The sequence below is a fragment of the Dromiciops gliroides genome, chromosome 2 (assembly GCF_019393635.1).
Source record: "Dromiciops gliroides isolate mDroGli1 chromosome 2, mDroGli1.pri, whole genome shotgun sequence".
In the NCBI taxonomy this organism is placed as follows: Eukaryota; Metazoa; Chordata; class Mammalia; order Microbiotheria; family Microbiotheriidae; genus Dromiciops; species Dromiciops gliroides.
The window spans coordinates 109657419-109683997 of NC_057862.1; the positions used below are offsets into that span (position 1 = coordinate 109657419).

Genomic DNA, 26579 nt, shown 5'->3' on the forward strand with positions numbered 1-26579 from the left:
TACATATATTATTCTTTGCCATAAGCTCATATCCTTTGGCTTCTACAATACGGTATCTATGCTCTCCACTCCTGAACAATGATGATGCTAAAATCATATGTGATCCTGACCATGACTCTTTAGTATTGAATTCTCTCTGGCTGTTTGCAGCATTCTTTTCTTTTTATCTGGAAACCTCTGGAATTTAGTTATAATGTTCTCAGGAGTTTTCATTTTGAAGTTGCTTTCAGGAGATTACTGGTAGATTCTTTCTATTTCTACTTTGCCCTTTGGTTCTGACAGATCTAAGCATTTTTCTTTTAAGATTTTTTGAAATGTGATGTCAAAAAAAAAGTGATGTCTAGGTTCTTTGGCATTCAGATGACTATCTGAATGGTTTCTCTTTGATTTGTTTTCTAGGTTAGCTGTTTTTGCTATGAGATACTTTATATTTTCTTCTATTTTGTTCAATCTTTTCATTAGGTTTGAATATTTCTTGTCTCTATGAGTCACTGGCTTCTATTTCGTCCATTCTAATTTTCAGGGAGTTTGTTGCTTGGGAAAGGTTTTGTATCTCTTGAGCCAAGCTAGTAATTCCCTTTCCAATTCTTTCTTGCAAAGTTCTTATTTCTCTTCCAATTTTTTTCTCTCATTTTGTTGATAAAACATTTAAAAACTTTTCTTAAAAAAAACCTCTTTCTTCAGTTCTTCCAAGAATTTTAGTTGAACATTGTGGCCAAGATATATTTTTCTTTGAAGCTTTGCTTATAGGTATTTTGGAGTCATTATCTTCTTCTAAGTTTGCATCTTGAGCCTCCCAGTTACCATAACAGCTTTTTATGGTAGGATTCTTTTTGGTTTTTTATTTGCTCATTCTTCCAGCGTACTTCTTGACTTCTGACTTGATGTTAGTGCCAGATTTTGTGCATTTCTGGAGGGAAGTTCTGAGATGGTTCTGATTCTACATTATTGGGGTGTTGAATGTTGTGTTGTTCCAATATCTCAGAGACAGTTCAGGTTGGGGAGCTGTAACCTTTCAGTAATAATGATAATAATAATAGCTAACATGTATATAGTGATTACTATGTTCCCGGCACTGATTCAGGGTAAAGTCTGATTGCTGTTCCTCTTGTATGAGTTCCTGACCTGGGTTTGGGTCTGGGAAATGTTAGATGGCTGATGGAATCAGCCAATGTTAGCCAGCTGGGAAGTTCTGCTGGTTCTGAGGGACACAATTGCAGGCTTCCTTTTGGTCTGGGACTCTTGCCTTGGTTATTCATCTCCACTGGCTTCAGAGCCCCACAGCTTCTGCTTGCTTCTGAACCTGCTCCTTTCTTGATGCACCACCTTTGTTTGGCTCCCCTAGCTGGGAATACTACCCCCAGTCCCTATGATTTAGAAGTGGGTAATGGGCAACCAAGCTTCCAGTTGGCCCCAGTCCCTGTTGAGTGCTGTGGTATGGGTCAGGAGATGTCCTGGGAAGGTTCTGGGATCTCTGCTTTTTCAGGTAAATAGGTTCTTCTCCCTACACTAGAATGCTCCTCATATGGTACTTCCAGCCAGACCTCATCCCTAATGTTCATGGATCACTCTGTCTTTCTCTCTATTCTCATCTAGGCTAGAAAAATGGCTCACTATAACTTTGTCTTGGGTTTCCCCATCAGCATTTGGTATGATGTGTTTTCTGTATCTGTTTGGAGGGGGTGGTTTGTTGTGTTTTTTATTTTGGGGAGGGGGGAACAGGGGAGGAAGCTCACTGTACTGTTTCCTTCTATTGTGCCATCTTGGTTCCATCTCTAGAAAGTAGTTTCTGGGCAGCTAGGTGGCGCAGTGGATAAAGCACTGGCCCTGGATTCAGGGGACCTGAGTTCAAATCTTGGCTCAGACACTTGACACTTACTAGCTGTGTGACCCTGGGCAAGTCACTTAACCCTCACTGCCCTGCAAAAAAAAAAAAAAAAAAGTAATTTCTAATACAAGCACTTCAAGCAGTTGACTATCTCAAAAGAACTAAGATCACCCAATTCTATCATTTTACATCCAGCACCAGCTTAGGACTCATTGCTAGGAAGCCTTCTTAATAAAAAAACACACCCACTTAATAAAATCCCATAGCATTATCAGCACGAATCTAAAAAATGGCAAATTGGTTAAGAATACTTACTAAATATCTCACTAAAAGGATAATAAATTTATTAAACAGACAAATTGCTAAATACTATATTGTGAACTGATCCAAACATTCTGGAGAACAATTTGGAACAATGCTCAAAAAGCTATAAAATTGTGTATACTCTTTGATCCAGTAATAACAGTACTAGGTCTATATTCCAAAGAGATTTTTTTTTTAAGTCAAAAGGACATCTTTGTACAAAAATATTTATAGCAGCTCTTTTTGTGGTGGCAAAGAAGCGTAAATTGAGGAATGGTTGAACAAGCTATAGTATATGATTGTAATGGAATATTATTGTGCTATAAAAAATGCCAAAGAGGATGATTTCAGAAAAACCTGGAAAGTCTTATATGAACTCATGCAAAATGAACTGAACAGAAGCAGAATATTGTACCCAGTAACAGCAGTATTGTTCAATGAAGAACTGTGAATGACTTAGCTATTCTCAGCAATACAATGATCCAAGACAATCCCAAAGGACTCATGTTGAAAAATGCTATCCACCTCCAGAGAAAGAACTGACAGAGTCTGAATGCTGATGGAAGCATGCTATTTTTCACTTCCTTTTTTTGTTTGAGTTTTCTTTTACAACATGAATAATATGGGAATGTGTTTTGCATGACTGCACGTGTATAGCCTATATCAGATTGCTTACTGTCTCAGGGAGGGAGGAAGAAAATTTGGAACTCAACATTTTAAAAAATGCATGTTAATGGGGCAGCTAGGTGGTACAGTGGATAAAGTACCAGCCCTGGATTCAGGAGGACCTGAGTTCAAATCCAGCCTCACAGACTTGATACTTACTACCTGTGTGACCCGGGGCAAGTCACTTAACCCTCACTGCCCCACAAAAAAAATTAAAATGCAGGTTAAAAAGTGTTTTTACATGTAATTGGGAAGAAGTATCTTGGTGTAGTAGATATAGGGCTGGTCTTAGAGCCAGGAAGACTTAGGTTTAAATCATATCTCTGAGATACACTACCTCTGATACCACAGGCAAGAGAATCACAACCTATCAGTGTTTCCTCCAGGACCACAAGTTATAAAGAAGTTGTGAAGCTGTGGTGGAGAAAATTTCCACACCAAGTTTCCTAAACTTGAAAATCATTGGTGACTGGGGATGAATGGACTCTGTTCTGAGATTTTAAGAGGAGAAAGAGAAGACAGGGTAAGATGCACACACTCGTGTAGAAAGGATGAAGAAGGTGGTGAAACTTGCTATTTCTCACAATTGAGGTATGTGAAAAGGGTATACAAACATGGATGAACAGCTGGAGAGAATGGGTTATCAGTATCTTACTTGTATCTGAATCAGACAAAGGAAGGTTGAACAGACACATGCGGTTTGGTCTAGAAATACATCAAACTTAACAGAGAAACAAACAGGGATGGGAGGCAGGGATCAGAGGGATGGTGATCTTGGAAACAGAACAACCACAAGGAAAACTAACTACTTGATCCTGAAGCAGGGTAAAAAGCAAAGAACTAGGATCTAAGTGGTTACCCATCAACTGAGGAAACCTGAACAACCTGGATGTAATGGAATACAATTATTCCATAAGAAATGACAAAAGAGATGATTGCAGAGAATCCTGGGTAATATAAACTGATATAGAATGAAGTGTGCAGAAGAACAATTTATACAGGGATAACAACATTGTAATAAAAAAAAAACTTTGAAAGACTTAAGAACTCTTATCAATGCAATGATATGTTACCCACCTCTTGACAGAGAGTTAAATATACAAAAGGCATTATGGACCCAGTCACTGTGTAGTCTAGTTTTCTTTGACTGTGCTTATCTGTTACAAGGGGTGGATTTTTCTGTCTCTCACAGTTTTTAATTGGAGGGGGGAATGGAAGGGTTGGTGGTGCCAAAAAAGGAGGGCTACTGAAACATTTTTTAAAATTCACAGGCAGGAACAGAAGGAAACACAAACAGAATAGTTTTGAAAGTAACCCGTGGAATTATCATATACTTTTTATTAAAAGTAAGTTGTGGGGGCAGCTAGGTGGCGCAGTGGATAAAGCACTGGCCCTGGATTCAGGAGTACCTGAGTTCAAATCCGGCCTCAGACACTTGACACTTACTAGCTGTGTGACCCTGGGCAAGTCACTTAACCCCCATTGCCTTGCAAAAAAACCCCCAAAACCCAAAAACCAAAAAAAGTAAGTTGTATGACACAGAGGTTCACAGTTTCATACAACTCTCTTTTTGTGTCCTAATATAGACATGGAAATGATTTTTAAGTTCACAATAAAAATCAAATTTAATTTAAAACATAAAAATAAAATAAATCCAACCCTCCCCTCCCAATCAACAAAGTAATGTCGATATTGACTCCACTCAGGACATAGATGCAGTTCCATGTATTAGATTAGATAATAAAACAGTACTTATGAATATGAAATGCTAATTATATGTAGAAGAGAGAAAAGCAATGAAAAGCTATATGGTTTCCAATATAACTATAGAGATTCACAAATCTAAAGGCCTCTTTCTAGATAATAAATGGCTTTCACCATCATTCATATTTTCTCTCTATTTCAGAGTAATACCCATTACCCTACCTGGCAAATTAATGTTTGCTTTGCTCTCTCTCTCTAGTTAACATAAAAAAATTCCCAAGGCTGTCAGTTTGAAACTTCTATATCTCCAAAGGGAAATTAAAAAAAAAAAACATTTAGAATTTGAAGGTGAACCAGGCCTGTGGCTGGAGTAGCTATCAAACTACTGAGCTAGAGGGGGCAGCTAGGTGGCACAGTGGATACAGCACTGACTCTGAAGTTGGAAGGACCTGAGTTCAAATCTCACCTCAGACACTAACTAGCTGTGTGACCCTGAGCAAGTCATTTAAGTTGCCTTAAACATCCGGGGCCATCTCCAATTGTCCTGATGTATATCTTGCCACTGAACTCAGATGGCTCTGGAGGAGAGAGTGAGGCTGGTAGATTTGCCCAGCCCTACCTCATTTAAATTCAATTCACTGAAAATCATGACATTACCCCAATGTCATGGTCCTCTTTGAGAATGAAGGACAAACAACAAGAAGTCCTCCCAAACTCAGGCATCATAGAAAAATTTGTGAAAATTACAGGTAATTCTTTAATGCATAGCATTTTTTAGAATCATTCCTTGCTTGTCCAAAGGGTCACATATGCATATAAATCTAATTTTTCTATCCAGAAGAAAAAGCTTATTTAGGAGTTACTTTCAAATAAACCATTCCTGCTTATGAAAGATGGTTTTGGTCCCTGAATTTAATGCCCATTCTTCACTCCTATTTTCTCTAGCTCTGTTCTAGAATGCAACAAACCATGGCCCAAAAATTAGAAAAACACATTCAAACAATGAAGCTGCACAAAAAACCTTGGAAAATCTTTGAAATGTCGAAGAGATAGCCAAATCAATTGTACAAAGAAGGAAGATTCAATGGGTAATTTATCCAAAATATTCACTCAAATGCTGCTCTGGGCCTTCCAGTCCAAGATATAAAAGTGATTACTGGCATTACCTTTTACTAGAGCTATGAACAGAAATGAGAATAGGGATACCACTTAGAGCTTCCCAGAGCTAAGATCACGTGAAGCAGGACATGGGAACCTTGGCTCTTTTCCACCTAGCGTAAGCTTGTTGAAAAAGCCTGATCAGATGGAAGGAAAGAAGGGTGCCAAAAGAGAAATTACTTTTAAGTAATTCTTCTGACCTGCAAAATGAGAACGAAGTAGTCTACAGGTTTGTTTCGCTGGTAGAGGTAGTATTCTGGGGCTTTCTTGTTCTTCTCGTCATACTTCAGCTCCTGGATGACATTGGGATGTTTTAGCAGCCTTAGAAGGATCTTCTCTGACATCTGGGACGGGCTAAATGCTTCTACTTCTATAGATATAAACACAACTTGATATTACATTTTGAATGTATGGAAAGGAATAGTATAAATTAACACTAAAGTGGGTAAAAAGAGATCATGGATGCAAAATGATGGATTAATACATTAATGAAACTTCTGCTTGTTGATCCACTAGGGGCTCGATCACCTAGGTCCTAGGAGAATCAGAAAAAAACTGAATTCTCTAATGTTTCATTTTCATTCTTCTTTACCACCCTGATTCATTAATTTTCATTTTTATAAAAAGCACTAGACTTCTCAATTAGAGAAAAAGATTATCAACCAGAAGCAGACCCCTTGATCCCCAGCATGCCTTTCTCTGAACCATAACAAAGCTTGTCTGACCCAGAAGAGTGTAGGTCAAATCCAAGGGCAGGAACTACCTAAAAATATAGAATTAGTTTCTGTCTCTCTCTGTGTCTGTCTCTTCTCCCATTTCTCATTCTCCTTCCCTCTCCTCTCCCCTCTCTCTTTTACTCTCCTTCTCTCTGTTCTTCCTCTTTCTCCCCCCTTTCCTTTTCCTTCCTTCCCTCTCTTCACCTCTCTCTCTCCCTCACTCTCTTACACACCCATATAAGCACAAGATGCTGTCAGAATCTTATTTTCACAGTTATTCCTTCTTCTGACATTACTAGAAATAAAAGTAGGCGTAGAGGTTTAAAGGTTCACAAAGAAGATAATATATCATCACCATCTAATATGCATTCAACTTGTGATTTTTTTAAAAATCACAGTTATTGTACTTGGGAAAAATGTGGTTTCATTAAAAATTATAAGAAAACCAATTACTAACTTCTCAGGGTTGCATTTGGCCAGGCCTATAGGACAACCTAAAAGCCAGATAATGAAGAACTTTATTTGCTTTAGTTTTGAATAATGGTTCCTAGATGGCAGAGAACAATGTTATCAGAATTTCAAAAATACAGAACAATAATGAGTTAGGCTTGATGTTTGTTCTTTTCTTAAACCAAAAGAATATGTATGGAAATTTCAAACACAAAAATTGTGAATCCCATTTTTCTTCTTTTCAAAATACTTTTCAGCACACTGTGTGCTGTTAACAGGAGCGGCGTGGACGTTGAGTCTTCGAAGGAGTCGCTGGGCAGTTCCATATTTCCCCCCAATCCTCTTGCTAGATAGACAAAACTCACCCTTCCCCTAAGGGGCCACTGACGGATCATGGGAACGGTCTTTTTGGTGTATTCAACCTTGACCTCTCTGCATCAGTCAGTGCTGGCTATATTGGTAGACTGACTAACATGACTATTTACCTAATGGAAATAGATCCGATTTACCAATTTATTTTGAAGAAGCCTTTGAGAAGTCCATGTAAAAGACTTTTTATTCTTGTTTTCATTAAAACTAATAGAGTCAAAGATTTTATTTTATAAATCTATCTGCATTACACATTGGTAAGGTTATTTGTGTTACCTACCAGTGGTATCCACAGTTCTTCCCAAGCAAGCTGAATAAAGGCAAATTGGTCAACTACCTAAATCAAACAGACCAGATGATGTCCAGGTCTCATGACTTGGTTCCCTATTCCACAAAAACAGGCTCTACCGTGGGGTTTATTTGCGAGCAGTTAACCTGATGAACTGTACATGCAGTGTGGCAGCACTAACGTTCATCCTTACCTTTCAGACCAATTTAAAGTTACTGGTCCACCCCTGGTAAATGTCTCAGAGGGTTCATGCCGACACTGAACACAGGAGAGGAGAGAGTTTAAAAAGAAAAACAAAACAAAACAAAACACAAAAGTGGCATTATTTGTCACCCCATTTCCCAGCGCCCCCCACAGCCCACCCTGTCCTGGCTGGTGAGAAACAAATGATTCCAAACCATGATAAGCAGCACTTGCCTGTTGCTAGGAAACGGTGCATTGCCAGGAGCAGCTGTGGTGATATTTTAACCTTCATCTCACTGTCTGTCTGCTTGAAGGCAGAGAAATCTTGCTTCCTTTCCCGATGGGCCACTTTCTTTTTAGTCCTATTATCAGCTGGGGGAGGGGAAGGAAAAGAGGAAAGGGAAAAAAAAGGAAGTTTGTTCCATGAGAGGAGGGATCTCTGTGATAGAAAGTGTCAGTATCAGTTAGAAAGGTTACACCTGTCTCTATAGGAACGCCTGTTCACTCTCACACACAAACTCACACACTCACACACACACACACACACTCTCTCTCTCTCTCCCTCTTCCTCCCTCCCTTCTTCCCCCCCTCCCCCCCCACACAAGGAGGGGGAGGAAAGAGAGAATGTACCCATAGTGACTCATCTCCTAGCACGGCACAGCCACAAGGATGGAGTAATGAAAATAAACTCCTAGAATTCTGCCTATCGGCAACATCCTAGTTCCTGAGGGCCTTTGAAAAATGCATTTTTAAAATTCACAAGTTTGGTGACAAAGAACAGCTTTTCCTAATAAAGTTGTACAACCGGTGTGCGACATAGAAGCAGCGGATCACACTGGTCTTCTGCATGCTCTTTACCCTCTACACACTCTTCCTTGGTGACCGCATCTATTTCCAGGGGTTCAAGAAGCATCTCACATATATAGTCCTCATTTTCTCCAAAACTGTAACCCTGCATCATCAGCTGATGGATGGACCTCTCTTAGGTGTTCTATTGGCACCTCAACCTCAACATGCTCTAAGCAAAACTTGTGTCTTCCTTGAAACCAGTCTAAATTCCTCTATTTCAGTTGAGAGTAGCACCGTCCTTCCAGACATCCAAGGTCATAAACAGCACTCATTATCTTTCCTCCTAAACTATCTCCCCCATCCCCTATCCTAACTTCTTTGCACTATCCTTCCAGGCGTTAGGGTTGGTCATCTTGCAGTCATTCTAGATTCTTCCCTCTTCCTCACCCTCCTGATATAGTCATTTGCCAAATCCCATCAGGTCTACCTATACACACTACAACATCTCTTAGACCCTTCTTTCTACGCACACAATACCCAGGTTTAAGCATCGGTCGCTTTTGTCCTGGATCATTGTTAATAGTCTCCTGTTTACAGCCTTTCTTCTCTCCAATGCACTCTGAACATAGTTGCCAACATCATCTTTACACAACAGGTCTGCTGACAGTGTCAATCCCCTGGTCCAAAAATCTTGAGTGGTGCCCCCTGCTGACTCTGGGATAAAATATAAACCCTTAAGCCTGGCGCTTCACAACTTTTCCAGACTTCTCTACTCCCTCAATTTGTGTAACCTACATTCTACCTAAACCAGACCAATGGCTGTTCCCCAATCTCAATATTCCCATCTCCCTCCTCCAAGCATTTGTACAAGCTCTCCTCCAAATATGTAATTAACTCCCTCCACCTCTAAAAACACTCCAACCATATTCTGTCTCAGTTTGGGCACCAGCTCTTCCATGAAGCCTTCCCCATACCCCATTTGTTACTGGTCTCCTTCCTTAACTTTCTTTGTACCACCCTTATTTGTGCATTGTCCTCAGTAGAATGGAAACTTCTTGAGGACAAAGTATATAGTTTTTATTTTTGCATCTCCAAGGCCAAGCAGGGTGTTTTGAATATGGCTTACCATGCTGAATCAAATTTAACTTAAATGCTCTGATATGACACTTGGAATTATATCTCACACTAGTTCTATCATAGAGTTAACATTTACTAAGTTCTACTCTTTGTAAAGCACTAATATATAGTGGAATGAAAAGAATATTACAGGGAAGCTAGGTGGAGCAGTGGATAAAGCACCAGCCCTGGATTCGGGAGAACCTGAGTTCAAATCCGGCCTCAGACACTTGACACTTACTAGCTGTGTGACCTTGGGCAAATCACTTAATCCTTATTGCCCCACCAAAAAAAGGGGGAAAAAAAGAATATTACGTGTGGATTCATGAAACCTGACTCTAGAATTTAAATCCTAGCTGACACTTGTTGCATGAACATGAGCAATTTCACTTAAGCTCTAAGCCTCAATTTCCTCATCTGTAAAACAGGGAAAACCTTGCCAAGGTTGTCAAGAAAGTATATTGCAAACCTCAAATATATGTGGTGTATGAATTTGAACTACACATATGAATTATTATTATTGCTGCTATGTGCTTTAAGGCCTATACCAAGGAACATTTATTGCTCAGAAAGTGGAAAAATATACTTAAAATCAACATGAATAATGTCACAAAGCAATATTTCAGTAAGTTCAAATTAGCTGATAAATTCATTAAACACTAAGTGAGGGATGTGCAAGAATGAAGAGTATGATATGAGGTTAATTCTATAGGGATGTCTTAGAAAAAAGAAATGTAATTTTTCTTAAACGTATAATATTATACATATATAATATATACATGTAATATATATTATATATGTACATATACACTGATATCATTAAGTCACATACAGAGAATATGTTGAAGAATAGAAATTATTATCCTTTAAACATAACAAAGTCAATTTTCAGAAAAAATTATTAGTGATAGAGTATTAAGGACTAGAGCTATGATTTCATTATTAGGTAGGAAATTTCCTCTACCAGTGAAGACTGGCAAGAATTTGTTAAGGAGGACATCAATTTAGAACTGGATATTCTAAGAAGCAGTATAATATACCAAGTTTAGAGTCAGAAAGACCTGGATTAGAACCCTTTCTTAGACACTTTAATGGCCCTGTGAAACTGACTTAATTTTTCTCTGCCTCAGTTTCCTCATCTATAAAACAGGAACTATAATAATACCTACTTCACAGAATTGTTATGAGAATCAAATGAGATAATATATGCAAAGTACTTTGCAAATATAAGAGTGCTCTGTATATGTCAATTATTATTACTATTGTCATATGTGTGTTTGGGGAACCTGTTTTATCCAGTCATTTCCCAATTGATGGGCATCCCTTTCTCCCCACAGTTTCCAATTTTTGCCACTACAAAATAAAGAGGTGCTATAAATATTTTTGTACATATGAGTCCTTTCCCTCGTCATTGATCTCTTTGGGGGTATAGACCTGGTAGCAATATTGCTGGCTCAACAGCACAGTTTAATAGCTTTTTGGGCATAGTTCCAAATTACTTTCCAGAATGGCTGGAAAGGTTCACAGCTCTACAAATAGTGCATTAGTGTATCTGTTTTCCCACTGCCCCTCCAGTATTTATATTTTTTTCTTTTTTTGACATCTTTGCCAATCTAAGTTTTAAAATGTTCATTTCTCCAATTATTAGCAATTTAGAACATTTTTCATATGGCTATTGACAACATGTATTTCTTCTGCTGAAAACTTCCTATTCATATCATTTGACCATTTATTAATTGGGGAAAGCTTTTTTTCTTATAAATTTGATTCACTTCCCTTAGAATCTCTTAGAAATAAGATCTTTATCAGAGAAATCTGTTGCAAAGATTTTTCCTGGTTTCCTTCTTTTCTAATTTTAGATGAATTGCTTTTGTTTGTGCACAAACTTTTAAATAATATGCAATTTAAGTTGTCCATTTGCTATCCTGTGAACCTCTCTCTCTTGTTTTGTCATGAACTCTTCCCCATCCACAATTCTGTCAGGTGTCTTCTTTTATGGGCTGCTAGATGGTGAAGCAGATAGAATATCTGACTGCAGGCAAGAAGACTGATTTTCCTGAGTTCAAATCTGGCCTCAGACACTTATTAGCTGTGTGACCCATGGTGAGTCACTTAACCCTCTTTGTCTCAGTTTCCTCACTGTAAAGGAACCAGAGAAAGAAATGGCAAATCACTCCAGTCTCTCTGCCAAGAAAACTCCAAATGGGGTCATGAAGAGGCAAACACAAAACAGCAAGAAAAAACATTTTCTTTTATGCTTCTCTATTATGCCATATTTTGTGTCTAAATAATGTATCCATTTGAAGTTCATCTTGGTATATGGCATGCGATGTTGGTCTATACCTAGTTTCTGCTAGACTACTTTCCAGTATTCCCAACAAAATTTCTGTCAAACAGTGAGTTCTTGCCCCAATAGCTGGAATCTTTGGGTTTATCAAACACTAAGTTACTGTACTTATGTGTTTCTGTTGTGTATAAGAAAAGCAAATGTTACATACCTAATCTGTTCCATTGATTGGCCTCTCTATTTCCCACTAAATTGTTTTGATGATTATTACTTTGAAGTATACTTTCCATCCCACATTTTGTCATTAATTCCCTTGATATTTTTGACCTTTTGTTCCTCCAGATAAATTGTGTAATCACTTTTAATAACTTTATAAAGTAACGATTTGGTTGTTTAATGACTACGACACTAAGTAAATTAATTTAGATATCATTGCAATTTTCATTCTATTGGCTCAGCCAACCCATAAGCAATGACTATTTCTCCAATGATTTAGATCTGAATTTGTGTGTGTCTCAGTACTCTCTCTTTTTTTTTTTTTAGTGAGGCAATTGGGGTTAAGTGAATTGCCCAGGGTCATACAGCTAGTAAGTGTTAAGTGTCTGAAGCCCGATTTGAACTCAGGTACTCCTGACTCCAGGGCCGGTGCTCTATCCACTGCGCCACCTAGCTGCCCCCTATGTGTCTCAGTACTCTTAAGAAATTTATACTATCTGTAATAATTTAAAATGGGATGTCTTTTTCTCCTGTTAGTTTTTGTTGGTAATATTCAGAAATGCTGATGATTTGGGTGAGTTTGTTTTATATCCTACAACTCTGCTTAAGTTACTGTGGGGGTTTTTCTGTATTTGTGTTTGTGTGTGTGTGTGGGGGGGGGGATTTGCAGGGCAATGAGGGTCACACAGCTAGTAAGTGTCAAGTGTCTGACACTGGATTTGAACTCAGCTGCTCCTGACTCCAGGGCCGGTGCTCTATCCACTGCACCACCTAGCTGCCCCAAGTTACTGTTTTAATTAGTTTTTTTAGCTAACTTTCTAGGGTCATCTGAGTAAACCATCATATCATTTGCCAAAATCGATCATTTGGTTTCCTCCTTGCCTATGCTTAGTCTTTCAATTTCTTTTTCTTGTCTTAGTGCTATAGCTAGCATTTCAAGCACAATATTGAATAGTAATGGTGATAATGAACTTCCTTGCTTTACCACTGCTCTTATTAGAAAGGCCTCTAATTTATCTCCATCACAAATAATGCTGGCGGGACAGCGAGGTGGTGCAGTGGCCCCGGATTCAGGAGGACCTGAGTTCAAATCCGGCCTCAGACACTTGACACTAGCTGTGTGATCCTGGGCAAGTCACTTAACCCTCATTGCCCCTCAAAAACAAAAACAAACAAACCCAAATAATGCTGGCTCTGGGTTTTAGATAGATACTACTTATCATATTATGGAAAGTTCCATTAATTCTTATGCTTACTTGTGTTTTTAACAAGAATGGAGTATGTACCTTGTCAAAAGCTTTTCCTGTTTCTATTGATATAATCATGATTTCTGTTGTTTTTGTTATAAATATGGTAAATTGCATTTCTAATTTTCCTAATATTGAACCAGCCTTGTATTCCTGGTATAAATCCAGAGTGGTCATAGTATATAATCTTTCTTATATGATGCTATAATCTCCTTACTAACATTTTACTTAAAATTTTCACATCAATATTCACTGGGGATAGTGGTCTATAGTTTCCTCTCTTTTGACTCGTTTTGGTTTTGGTATCAAGACCATATTTGTTTCATAGAAGGAATCTGTTAGGATCCCTTTTTTTCTTGTTTTTTCAAACAACATATATGGTATTAAAATAAATTGCTCTTTAGATGTTTTAAATAGAATTTGCTTGTAAATCCATCTAGTCCTGGGTTGTTGTTGTTTTTCCCTTTGAGAGTTCATTTATGGCTTGTTCAATTTCTTTTTCTAATAAAGTTATTTAATTATTCCATTTCCTGTTCTGTTAATCTGGGAAATTTGTATATTTGTAAATACTAATTCATTTCCATTTAGGTAGTCAATTTTACCAGTGTATAATTGGGAAAAATAGATCTTAATGATATCATTTATTTATTCTTCAACTCTCATTTTACCACAGTTGTGAATTTACCTTTTTTGTTTTTGCTAGTGGTAATTTTTCTTTTTTTAAGTTGTTAGCTAATGGTTTATCTATTTTGCTGAGATTTGTAAAATCATTTTTTTATTTATTCATTCAATTTTTTGCCTTCAATTTTGTTACTCTGTCCTTAATTGAAGGTGTTGAATTGAGAGGTTTTTAATTTGTCGGTTTCCTAGTTGTTTTTTAAGTTGTATACTCAATTTGATATGTCCTTGGGGGGGGAGGGGCAGTGAGGCAATTAGGGTTGACTTGCCCAGGGTCACACAGCTAGGTCAAGTGTCTGAGGCTGGATTTGAACTCAGGTCCTCCTGACTCCAGAGCCAGTACTCTATTCACTCACTATGCCACCTAGCTGCCCTCCTTTTTTGTGGGGCAATGAGGGTTAAGTGACTTGCCCAGGGTCACACAGCTAGTAAGTGTCAAGTGTCTGAGATCACATTTGAACTTAGGTCTTCCTGAATCCAGGGCTAGTGCTTTATGCACTGCGCCACCTAGCTGCCCCTGATATGTCCTTTTCCTGATGAAAGAATTTAGAGATATAAATTTTCCCCTAACTGCTGCTTTGGCTGCATTCTATGTATTTTCTTATACTGTTTTACTACTGTCATTATCTTCAGTGAAATTAATGATTTGTTTCCATGATTTGTTTTTTGACTCATTCTTTAGGATTAAGTTATGTACTTTCCAATTAATTTTAATTTTTGAAATTTACTGAAGTATATAATTTCATTGCATTATGGTTGGTAAAAGATGCGTTTAATATTTCTGGTTTTCTATATTTTTGTGAGGTTTTATATCCTAATATATGGGTCAATGTTTGTAAAGGTGCCATGCAGAGCTAAGAATATACTCCTTTCTATTCCCATTCAATATTTTCCAGAGTTCTATCAAATCTAACTTCTCTAAAATTCTATTCAGATCCTTCATTTCTTTCCTTGTACTATAAACTTCTAATTGGACACCTCATTAATGTAAAAGAATTTTCCCTGTTCTTCCTGTCCCTACTTTCCCTCCCCCCCCAGTATATTCCTCTTCTCCTTCCTTTCCATTTTCTTAAAAGATTATCAAAACATAACAGAATTACTCCCAGGCCCTCTAAGTAAACTCCTTCTATAACTCCTGATGATGATGGACTTCTTAGGGGATACATGTATTATCTCTCCATATATAAATGTAAATAGTTTATCCTTGTTTAGTCCATTATGATTGCTCACTTATGTTTAGCTTTTTTATGCTTTTCTTGATTCCTGTGTTTCCTCAGGTCTGGTCGTTTCATCAGGAATGCTTGGAAGTCCTCTATTTCATTAAGGATTCATTTCTCCCTCTATAAGATTATACTTAGTTTTGCTAGGTTAAGTTATTCTTTGTTGTAAACCTAGATCTTTTGCCTTCTGTAAAGTCATATTCCAAGTTCTCTGCTGCTTTATTATAGTGGCTGGCTGTGGTCCTGACCATGGTTCCTCAGTACTTGAATTCTTTCTTTTAGGTTGAATGAAGTACTTTTTCCTTTGACCTTGGAGCTCTGGATCTTGGCTATAAAATTCCTGGGAGTTTTTATTCTGGGGTTTCTTTCAGGAAATAACTTGTTCATTCTTCCTATTTCTACTTTGCCCTCTGGTTCTAAGAGATCTAGCCATTTTCTTTAATGATTTCTTATATGTCCAGACTTTCTTGGGGGGATGGTTTATGACTTTCAATTGAAAGTTCAGTGATTCTTAAATTATCTCTTTGATCTTTCCAGATTCCATGGTTCTCAAAGTATCACTCCTCGATCTGTTTTTTGCTGAGATACCTCATATTATCTTCTATTTTTTTCAGTCTTTTAATTTTACTATTTCTTGATATTTCATGGAGTCGCTAGCTTCTATTTCATCAATTCTATCTCTGGTTGACATGTGCTTATAGATGTTTTAGAGTCATTCTCTTCTGGATTAGTATCTTTTTTTTTTTGTGGGGGCAATGAGGGTTACGTGACTTGCCCAGGGTCACACAACTAGTAAAGTGTCAAGTGTCTGAGGCTGAATTTGAACTCAGATCCTCCTGAATCCAGGGCCAATGCTCTTTCCACTGCACCACCTAGCTGCCCTCTGGATTAGTATCTTGAGTTTCCCTGTCACCACAATAGGTCTTTATGGTTGGATTATTTTTTTCTCATTATTCCATCCTAACTCTTGGCTTTTGACTTTATGGTTAGGCTCACTTCTAGGTGAGAATTTCTGGGCTGTGCTTAGGTCTTTTGGGCTCCTATTGCTTTCTTGGGGTACTGAGTATTGGGTTACTTAAGTATCTCAAGGACAGCTCAGGCTAGGAACCTGTAAGCTTTCAATGCTCCCAAAGTGACATCACCCAGGGTGAAGTCTGCTCACTGCCCTCCTGGTCTGAGCTCTACAAGTTTATGACCCAGGTTTGGCTCTAAATAAGACCTATGTTGACTTATCCCTCATTGGAAGTTTCAATAACTTGCTGCTGGACACAGCTACTATCAGCCAGCTGGGAAGCCCTGCAAGTTCAGAGTGGCCAATCTGCAAACTCCTTTTTGGTCTGGGATTCCTGCCCTGGCTAGAATAGAGTCCCCGCTCTGCTCCTGGGATTAGAGTCACACCATTACTGTCTGCTTCTGAATCTAGTCCACTGTAACTGTGTGTGCTTGTCTCCACCACCCCTCAGTCCTAGGCTCAGGTTCCATTCTTAGTCCACTCTAGATCTGTGTGACTTGGAACAAGTTAAGAAGTTTCACACTGTGCACTGATTTAGGCACTTCCCCAGACCTCTGCCTGCCCTGCTGCTCAGCTTGGTTCTTTTAGTCTCTGGGTGCTGAAATGCTATATGAGGCAAGCTTCTGGCCAGGCCCTACTCACTGTGATTTTTTTTTTTCCTAGGATTTCTCAATTAAGATTTGGTTTGGTGTATTGTTTAGATCTTGGCAGAGCAGGGGGGAGGGGCAATTGGATTGTACTTCCACTATTCTAAAATCTTGATTCCACCTCCATGTTAAGTCTTTCTTCCTTTCTTCCTTTCCTTCCTTCCTTCCTTCCTTTCTGGCAAGGCAATTGGAGTTAAGTGACTTGCCCACGGTCACATAGCTAGTAAGTGTCAAATGTCTGAGACCAGATTTGAACTCAGGTCCTCCTGAGTTCTCCGAGGCCAGTGTTCTATCCACTGAGCCAATATTAAGTTTCTTTTTTTTTAAAAAAATATTACATTTCTTTAAAAAATTAATATATTTTATTTTTTCAATGAACAAAAATATACCTTCTCTCCCTTCTACCCCAATTCCCATACTACAATTGAGAACAAAGGAAAAACAAAACCCCTTATGAATATGCACAGTCAAATAAAACAAATTTCCATTGGCCATGTCCAAAGGATAGATATGGCTCATTCTATACTCTGAGTACTTCACTTCTCTCTCAGGTGGTGAGGAGCATGTTTCATCATTAGCCCTCTGGAATCATAGTTGGTCATTATGCTGATTAGAGTTCTTCATTCCTTCAAAGTTGTCTGTCTTTACTATATTGAAATCATTGTAGAAATTGTTCTGGTTCTGTTCATTACATTCTACATCAGTTTATATTAGTCTTCACAGGTTCCTCTGAAACCATTCCCTTTTCGTTTCTTAGAACACAATAAAATTCCATCTCATTTATATATGTACCTTTTCAGCAATTTCCCAATTGATTGGTACCCCCTCAGATGCCTATTGTTTTGTCATCTCAAAAAGAGCTATACATACTTTTGTATATCCTCTGAATTTGTTTTGCCTAGGACTAAAATTAAGCTACCCTCTTGTCTAGTTTCCCATATTCCTTTCTCTCCTTTCCTTTAAGATTTCCCTGTAGAAGGGGGCGGCTAGGTGGCACAGTGGTAAAGCACCGGCCCTGGATTCAGGAGTACCTGAGTTCAAATTCCAGCCTCAGACACTTGACACTTACTAGCTGTGTGACCCTGGGCAAGTCACTTAACCCCCACTGCCCCCCCCCAAAAAAAGATTTCCCTGTAGAGTAAAATGCATTTATATTCGCAACTCTGTGTGTGTGTGTGTGCGCGCACGCGCACGCGCATGTCTTCTTCCTTGACCAGTTTAGATGAGAGTGAGGTTCAAGTGTCATTTGCTCTTGATTGCATAGATGTCTTGTACTCCTTGACTGCATAGATGTCTACTTGGATACCCACATTATGTGGGATAATTTTCCCCAATCTTCCTTTCCCTTTTTCCCCCTCTCCTATCCCTCCCTCCACTCCCAGTGAATTCCTCTTCCCTTCCCTTTCCATTCTTCTCTTAAGATCATAAAGACATAAAGAACCACTCTAATTTGACTCCCTCTATGAAGCCTGATGATGACAGGGTTCAGAGAGGACACATAAATTATATACCCATATTAGAACATCAGCAGCTTATCATTGTTTAGTCCTTTGTCACTGTTCAATTGTGGTTTTTTACCTTTTTATGTTTCTCTTAATTCCTGTGTTTGAACTTCAAAGTTTCTATGGAGTCCCCATCTTTTCATCAGGAATGCTTCGTAGTCCTTTACTTCATTAAGGTTTTCTTTTTTTCCCTTGTAAGATTATACTTAGTTTTGCTACAGAAGTTATTCTTGGCTATAAGCCCACACCCTTTGTCTTTTACAATATGGTATTCCAACTCTCTGCTTCCTTATTGTTGAGGCTGCTAAATCATGTATGATCCTCACCTGTGGTTTCTCAAGTACTTGAATTCTGGCTTTTTGGCTGCTTGCAGTATTTTGTTTTTCTTTGACCTAAAAGGTTTGGAATTTAGTTATAATGTTCTTAGGAGTTTTCATGTTAGTTGCTTTTAGGTTACAGGTGGATTCTTTCTATTTATACTTTGCCTTTGGTTCTGGTTTTCTTTTAAAATTTCTTTAAATATGAAGGTTCTTGGGGGCAGCAAGGTGGCTCAGTGGATAGAGCACTGGTCTTGGATTCAGGAGGACCTGGGTTCAAATCCAGCCTCAGACACTTGACACCTACTAGCTGTGTGACCCTGGGCAAGTCATTTAACCCTCATTACCTGCCCCCCTCCCCCCCCAAAAAGTTTCTTTTTTTGTTTATGGCCTTTAGGTAGTCCAATGATTCTTACATTTTTCTTCTTAATCTCTTTTTCAAAGTCAGTTGTTTTTGCTATAAGATACCTTCCATTTTCTCCTATTTTTTTCAGTCTTCATTTTGTTTGAATATTTCTTGTTGTTTCATGAAGTCATTGGCTCCTATTTAGTCCATTTTATTCTCAGTGAGTTTGTTGCTTGGGCATGGTTTTGTACTTCTTGAGACAAGTTGGTAATTCCCTTTCCAATTTCCCCCCCATAATGATCAGTTTTTTTTCTAAGTTTTTCCTCTAGCATTGTCATTTTGTTAATAAAAAAACCTTTTTTTTAACTTAAAAATTTTTTTTTGCTTTATCTTTTCCAGAAATTCTAGTTGAATTTGTGGTCAAGGTGTGTCTTTTTTTGCAGCTTCGCCTGTAGATATTCTGGAGTCATTCTCTTCTTCTTGGTTTGTATCTTAGCATCCATCTCACCATAGTAGCTTTTTTGGTAGAATTCCTTTTTGTTTCTTTGCTTGCTTATTCGTTCAGCTTACTTCTAGACTTCAGACTTGATATTTTTAAAAATTAATTAATTAATTATTTTTTTTTTACATATAAGGTATTTTATTTTTTCCGTTACATGTAAAGATAGTTCTCAACTTTTGTTTATACAAGCTTTACAATTTCAGATTTTTCTCCCTCCCTCCCCCCTCCCCTAGACAGCAGGTAATCTGATATAGGTTATATCTATATATCTATATACATATACATATACATATATACTTCAGACTTGATATTAGTGCCAGGTTCTATGTCCTCCTGGAGGGAGGGTGTGGGCTGGTCCTGATGCTACTTTAGTGGGGTATGGAATGTTGTGTTGTTCTAGGATCTCAGAGATCAGAGTTTAGGGTGGGAGGCCTGAAAGCTCTCAGTGCTCCCAAAGTGAAATAATTCAGAGCAAAGTCTACTCACTGCCCGCTTGATCAGAAGTATACTAGTTCCTCACTTGGGTTTGGGTCTGAGCAATAGTAGACTGCTGCTTGACTGTCACTGTCAGCAAGCTGGGAAGCTCTGCTTGTTCAGAAGGACACAGTTATAGGTTCCTCTTTGGTCTCGGTTTCCTGTCCTGGTTATTCCTCTGCAGGCTTCAGACTGAAAATGGAGGTTCTAGCTGAGATCCTGCTCTGACCCTGGGGTCTGAGCCCCACTGCTGCTGGCTTTTCTGCACTTCCTACTCTCTCCTTACACCAAGGTCTGTGACTATTCCTTACTTCCCCAATCCACCGTGGATCTTTGACCTAAAACTCTGTAATGGGCAACAGAGCTATTGGCTTTGTTCTTTGGCTCCTGTTCCCACACCCTGAATGAAGTTGTGATGCCCTGGTATGAGTTTGAGGGTACCTCAGTGCAAGAAGGCTCTCCCTAGTTCACAGTCCTGGCCAGATTTTGTCCCTAATGTCTTCAGTCCCATTTGCCTATCTTTCTATGTTCTGGAAAAATGACTCATTGTGACTTTTCCTTGGATTTTCCCATCAGGATTCAGTCTGATGAGGGGCAGCTAGGAGGCGCAGTGGACAGAGCACTGGCCCTGAATTCAGGAGGACCTGAGTTCAAATCTGACCTCAGACACTTAACACTTACTAGCTGTGTGACCCTGGGCAAGTCACTTAACCCCAGTTGCCTCACCAAAAAAAAAAAAAAAAAAAAAAAAAAAGGATTCAGTCTGATGTATTTTCTCTCTCTGGGGGAATTCTGCAGGAGACCTCACTGAACTGCTTCCTACTACTCCACCATGTTGTCCTTGCCCCAATAATGTCCATTTCAAACTATCTGTTTATATGTTCACCATAAACTTTGTCTTCTCCACCCAACACCCTTCAGCTATTGCCTTGGGTCTCTGGATCCTCATATATTATACTACTTAGGGACAAAGGATACACTCCAGGTAATGAGTACTCTTGGTTACTAGAGCTGCCCTCTTCAAGCCTGAACCAAACACCACTACCATGTACCCTATGTCTGGCCATGACACCAATCACCATCTGGCTTTCCCTGCTCAGTGTGCCTAATCCTTGTAAGTCACAACCTCCAGTGGGCAACCCAGTATTATAATTAATATACAATAACAACAATAGTTAAATAGTGCTTTAAGATTTATAATGCACTTTCCATATATTATCTCATTTGACCTTCATGACAATGCTATGAGGTAGGTATTGTTATCAAGGTTAAGAGAAGTTAATTGACTTGTCGATAGACAAAAAGCTAGTAAACTGGGATTTGAACTCAGATAATCTAGATTCTGATTCTAGCACTCTATCCACTACAAAAATATATTAGTTTCCTATTATCAGGATATTAATCTATCATTTAAAAATTTCATTTGATGATTATTATCTTTCCTCAAATTTCTTTCTCTGTTTGTTATAGCTTCCTTGAACTTAAAACTTATTTTTGTTTTTAATTCAGTTTTTCTTTTACAGCTTTACAAGTTCTTGTAATACTCTAAAAATAGCAGCATCAATGGCATTCTTTTATATTTTAACATTAAAATATAAATTAACTCAACATTTTAAAAGAAACTTCTTTTTCTATTAAAAAGATACATTTAAAAAAACAATTTTTCTTTCAATATGATGACATAGTATTGTCAGATTTGTGTGTGTGGTATTTTTTTTTAACATTATAAATAAGTAATGGCACATAAAGGTTTTGTGACTAGATAGCATAGAAAGTCTTAATCTTGGAGAAATGGCTTATGCCAAGCCCCATGGACTTCTAGGCTAGGGCTTCACCTTAGATAAAAGCCACTTGTCCTTTAGGGAAAATACATGATGGGCCTTGGTCACCCAGAACTGCTTCCATTCTTTGATTTACCCTGGCAGTGGGTGCAATGATCATGAAGTGAATATAACTACTGCATTTTAAAAATAAAAGCTATATGAAGAAAGCAGAACCAAGAGAACATTATACACAGAGACAGCAATATTGTTTGATGAAGAACTGTGAATGACTTAACTATTCTCAGCAATACAATAATGATCTAAGACAATCCCAAAGGAATATCGATGAAATATGCTGTCCACCTCCAAAGAAGGAAATGATATTGAACACGGACTGAAGTATGCTATTTTTTACTTTCTTTAATTTTTTTTCTTTTATTCAAGTTTTCTTCTACAAAATGACTAATATGGCAATATTTTACATAATCATACATGTATAATCTATATCTGATTGTTTACAGCCTCAGGGAGGAGTGAGGGGAGGGAGAAAAGGAGGGATAAAAATTGGAACTCAAAACTATAAATAAAAATGGTTTATTACTTTAAAAAATAACTATTTTAGACTCACTTTCATTTTAGTTAAATTGGTGTACATAAATGTACAAAAGTCTATGTTTCATATGATGAACTTCCCACTAAAGTTTCTCCAACCTCTTCAAAAGTATTAATCATTCTACAGAATTTTTCTGAGTGCTAACTAAGTAGAAGGCTTGTGGATGAGTAATAAAAGATAAATGAGACATATAGTCCTTGCATTTTCCTCCTGGTGGGGGGGGGCAGTATGGGGGATGGTCAGGGGAATTCCTTGATTATCTTGAAAAGTATAGAGGCTTTGGTTCCGGAATTTTGACTGCTTCTCCCTATAGAAGGTATGAGCTGCCTGCTTCCCACCCCACCCCCCTTTCAGAAGGACAAGTTTCACTGATGGAAGTTTCCCCCAAGATGGTTGGCTTGGACTCATGAAAGGCTAGACTCATTTAGGAGGAGGCATCCCTTTGTATTGGTTTATAAAAGGAAGAAGATAAAATCCTTTTCACCTTTTTCTTCTTTTCTACCTTTTCCTTTTTCTACCTTTCTTCTAAAGACATCTTTAAAGCAAAAAAAAAAAAAAAGTATGTAGGGAGGATGGGCAAGGTCAGAAGGCCAGGCGTTTTTTTTTTTTCTCCTAGGAGAAGCCCTAAGTCCTCTAAGTGGACCCATAAGGCTGACAGTCTATAAGGGTCTCTGTTGGGTGAGTCTGGACTCACCAGAAGGTTGAGGTGTTGCCTGTCTAGCTGTCCCCCAAAACGTTTCCTTTCTGGGCAAGTCCAAACTACAAGATAGCACTGTAGGCCACAATGAGGGGGGTGGTTCAGGGAGGCAGTGGGGGTACTGTATAGGGCTCAGTGGGAAAGAGGAACTTATTGGGGCAGTTAGGTGGTGCAGTAGATAAAGCATTCAGGAAGACCTGAGTTCAAAGCCAGCTTCAGAGACTTGACACTTACTAGCTGTGTGACCCTGGGCAAGTCACTTAACCCTCATTGTCCCACCAAAAAAAAAAAAAAAGAAGAAGAAGAAAAGAAAGAGGAATTTGCCAAAATATTGCGGGGTTGTCCCTCTGGTAATCACAATTTCACAGAGTAACATCCTAAACCATAGGATGTTAGTTAGTGCATGAAGGACTTTAGGACCCTGATGGGAAGTGGAAGAGAAAGAGAATTCTATTGATTTGGCTATTATAAATCCTTAAAGTATGGTCTGTGTTGATTTAGGGCCTCTTGTGAGTCCTTTAAATTTTCTACATTTTCTGTGGGGTAAAATAACAGTTGGCCTGCATCTGACAAATGTCTTGTTCTATTTTGATTGCCTGATCAGATCTGGGGGACTCTTTTATCCAAATCTGGGGAGACCATAAGCCATGTTTGGTGATTTTCTAGGGCAACAGTTTTCAAAGTGTAGTCTGCATTCCCCTTGGGGTCCCTGAGAGCCTTTCATTATAATACTAAGGTGTTTTAAAGTCCAGTATGGTAAATACTGACAGATGTAACCCACATAAAAAAAAGCTGTTCAGGGGGTCCTACATTATTTTTAAAGGTGTAAAGGGGCCATGAGGCCAAACATTTTGAGAATGTTGTCCTAGAGCACAATTGGAAGGGAGAGTGAGTAGATAGAAGGAGAGAAAGAAAGTAATACATAATAAACCCCAGGATTGGGGATCTGAGGCAGCAGGTCAACATCCAACACCCAAGTTAACATATGTCCCTGCACTAGTTATGCAGGTAGGTCAAAAAGATCTCCAAGGATTTTCATTTTCCTTCAAATGTCACTGGTCCTTCCCGTACTTACTTGGTTGTTCCTTGACCCCATAATGCTAAGAGAGTATTTCTGGCTGTGGTCATACACAAAGATCACCTACAGGCATGCATGTGAAGCCTTAACCAGAAATGGGGCAGAAAGGAGCAGGGAGAAAGGAGAAAGAAAAGAGATGGGAGCATCCCTGTGTGTTTCAAAGAAATGTACCTTAATGGAAGACAAAAGGCACTGGTGGATGAGAAGGACATGGGAACTTGGAGCCTATCTTAATAAATCTCACATGAAAAAACAGAACACTGGCCACAGTCTCAAAAGCGGCCAGTAGCAGATATTACCACAAAGGCTGTAAGAGAGAAACACACATATATATGGGAAACTTAATGTAGGGCAGACATCCTATTATTTATCTATAAGGCGGTAATAAGGCAGCACACCAGGCCTCAGGTCAGGAAGACCTGAGTTCAAATTCTGCCTCAGACACTTACTAGCTGTATGACACTGAGCAAGTCACTTAACCTTGATTTGCCTCAGTTTCCTCATCTGTAAAACAAAGTTAATAATACTACTTACATTCCAGGGTTGTTCTGAGGATCAAATGAGATAATAATTGTAAACTGATTAGCATAGTACCTAGCACAAAATAAGTACTATATAAATGACGACTCTCATCATCATCGTTATTATCTCTATGTATGTATGTACATAGTTTTATATATACACTCATGCATATGTGTATGTATGCATGCATGCATGTATTTCATTTCTAGGCCAGATGATTGCCCCCACCATTAAGGCAGAACATGACTTCTCCATGCTTTACTGGATGGGCTTCCTGGGTTGCTGTGGCCAAAATAATGACTTCTCTGATAACTGGTCCTGTAGCAGTGAGCCTTTCTGAAAAGCTCTCAGTCTATTACCAGCCATGTCTTTGAATTCCAGTTAATAGGGCCTGCCAGAATTTGAGCTCAGTCAACACAGCATCCAAGAACCAGGGCCACGTTAATGGTCCGCTATGGCACTATAATGAATCTTTTATGGGAGTGGGACATGATGGTTAAAAATACTAATGCTATTGCTGTCCCAAAATAGAAATAAAATTAAGTAGTAGAGAGCCCAAATCCCAAACTCCCACGTATCTCCCATCCTTATAATCTATGGGCAACACTCCTATCTAGTTTAGCTGCCCACCTACCATTTCATCATTATTATCTGGTTATCTCTCCTAACAGTCTTCTTAACCTGGTGGACCTGGGGGATACTCAGTCTACAACAGAATCTCTGCAATAATCCTACCCTCAGGAAATATTAAGAGAAAGGAGGAACCTTTGAGAAGTAATCAGCTATATGAAAGGCAGGCTGAGCAATGCCTAAGAGGCCTCACCATTTCTTTCTTTCTTTCTTTTTTTTTTTGGTGAGGCAATTGGGGTTAAGTGACTTGCCTAGGGTCACACAGTTAGTAAGTGTTAAGTGTCTGAGGCCGGTTTTGAACTCAGGTCCTCCTAAATCCAGGGCCGGTGTTCTATCCACTGCGCCACCTAGCTGCCCCCTCACCATTTCTTAAAGTATAAATTATCAATCTCAAACCAAAATAGGGTAAAAAAATTAAGCCTGCAATTTTGAATTATTAGCTTTCTTCTAGATCATTCAGGTGGAACGTAAGCTTTGGGTCATTCTGCTTTCACTGAATGAATAACTGGCTTCTCTTGGGGATGAAGACAGCTGGAATATTTAAAAAATTCTCCTTCTTAATCTACCTTTCTAGAGCAAAAAAGACAAGGATAGACAAGGATAGACAAGGGAAGGAATTTCATTTTACCCAATCTAAACTTGCGATTTCATTAGTGTAGGGAACTCTCATCATGAAAAGACCCTGAATCAGTGTTAATCAGCATCTCCTTTGCTGAACTGAATTTCTGAATTGAAAGCTAAAGGGGCAAAGAGAGATTAGGTGGCACAACTAATAGCAAGACTTGAACTCTAGTCTCCCTGACTCCATAACCAGCCCTTTGTCCACTATACGGCCTCTCCTTTGTCAATCAAAAGGAGGAAAAAACAATTTAAACTAAGGTAGAATTTTCAAGCATAACCAAAGCCTTTTAAAGTCCCAAAGCCTTGTCAAGCAAATGCCACTCAAATTTTATGAAACAGATGTGTGATCACATCTATTTGGGAGTTCCCATCAATGGTGCAGATAACCACTCATGCCTAAGCAACTTATACAGCTCTTGTCCATGTCCCCCATGAGTTTGTCACAGGGAAGCCACTTAAATCTGGGAAAAAGTAATAGACTTGGGAAATGAAACTTGTTTCCTTTATGAATGATTTTCAATTGGCCTATAGAATTAAATGATCGGCTTCTTCATTTGAAACATTAACAGAAGATAGTTCAAAGAAGGTCATCTTTACTCTCTTCTGACATTGTGAAGGTACCAGTGGAGTACTACT

At 38.5% G+C, this 26579-nt stretch overlaps 1 protein-coding gene across 1 annotated transcript in view; it reads right to left on the bottom strand.

Annotated features, from left to right (window-relative positions):
* The window catches only part of CNNM2 (cyclin and CBS domain divalent metal cation transport mediator 2), a 182125-nt gene that overhangs the window by 25651 nt on the left and 129895 nt on the right, over positions 1-26579 (bottom strand). Inside the window, exons 3-4 of the mRNA XM_043982743.1 lie at positions 7901-8038; positions 5860-6029 (exon numbers count right to left, since the gene is read on the bottom strand). Coding sequence (XP_043838678.1) covers positions 5860-6029; positions 7901-8038 — 308 coding nt within the window. The remainder of the gene's footprint in view (positions 1-5859; positions 6030-7900; positions 8039-26579) is intronic.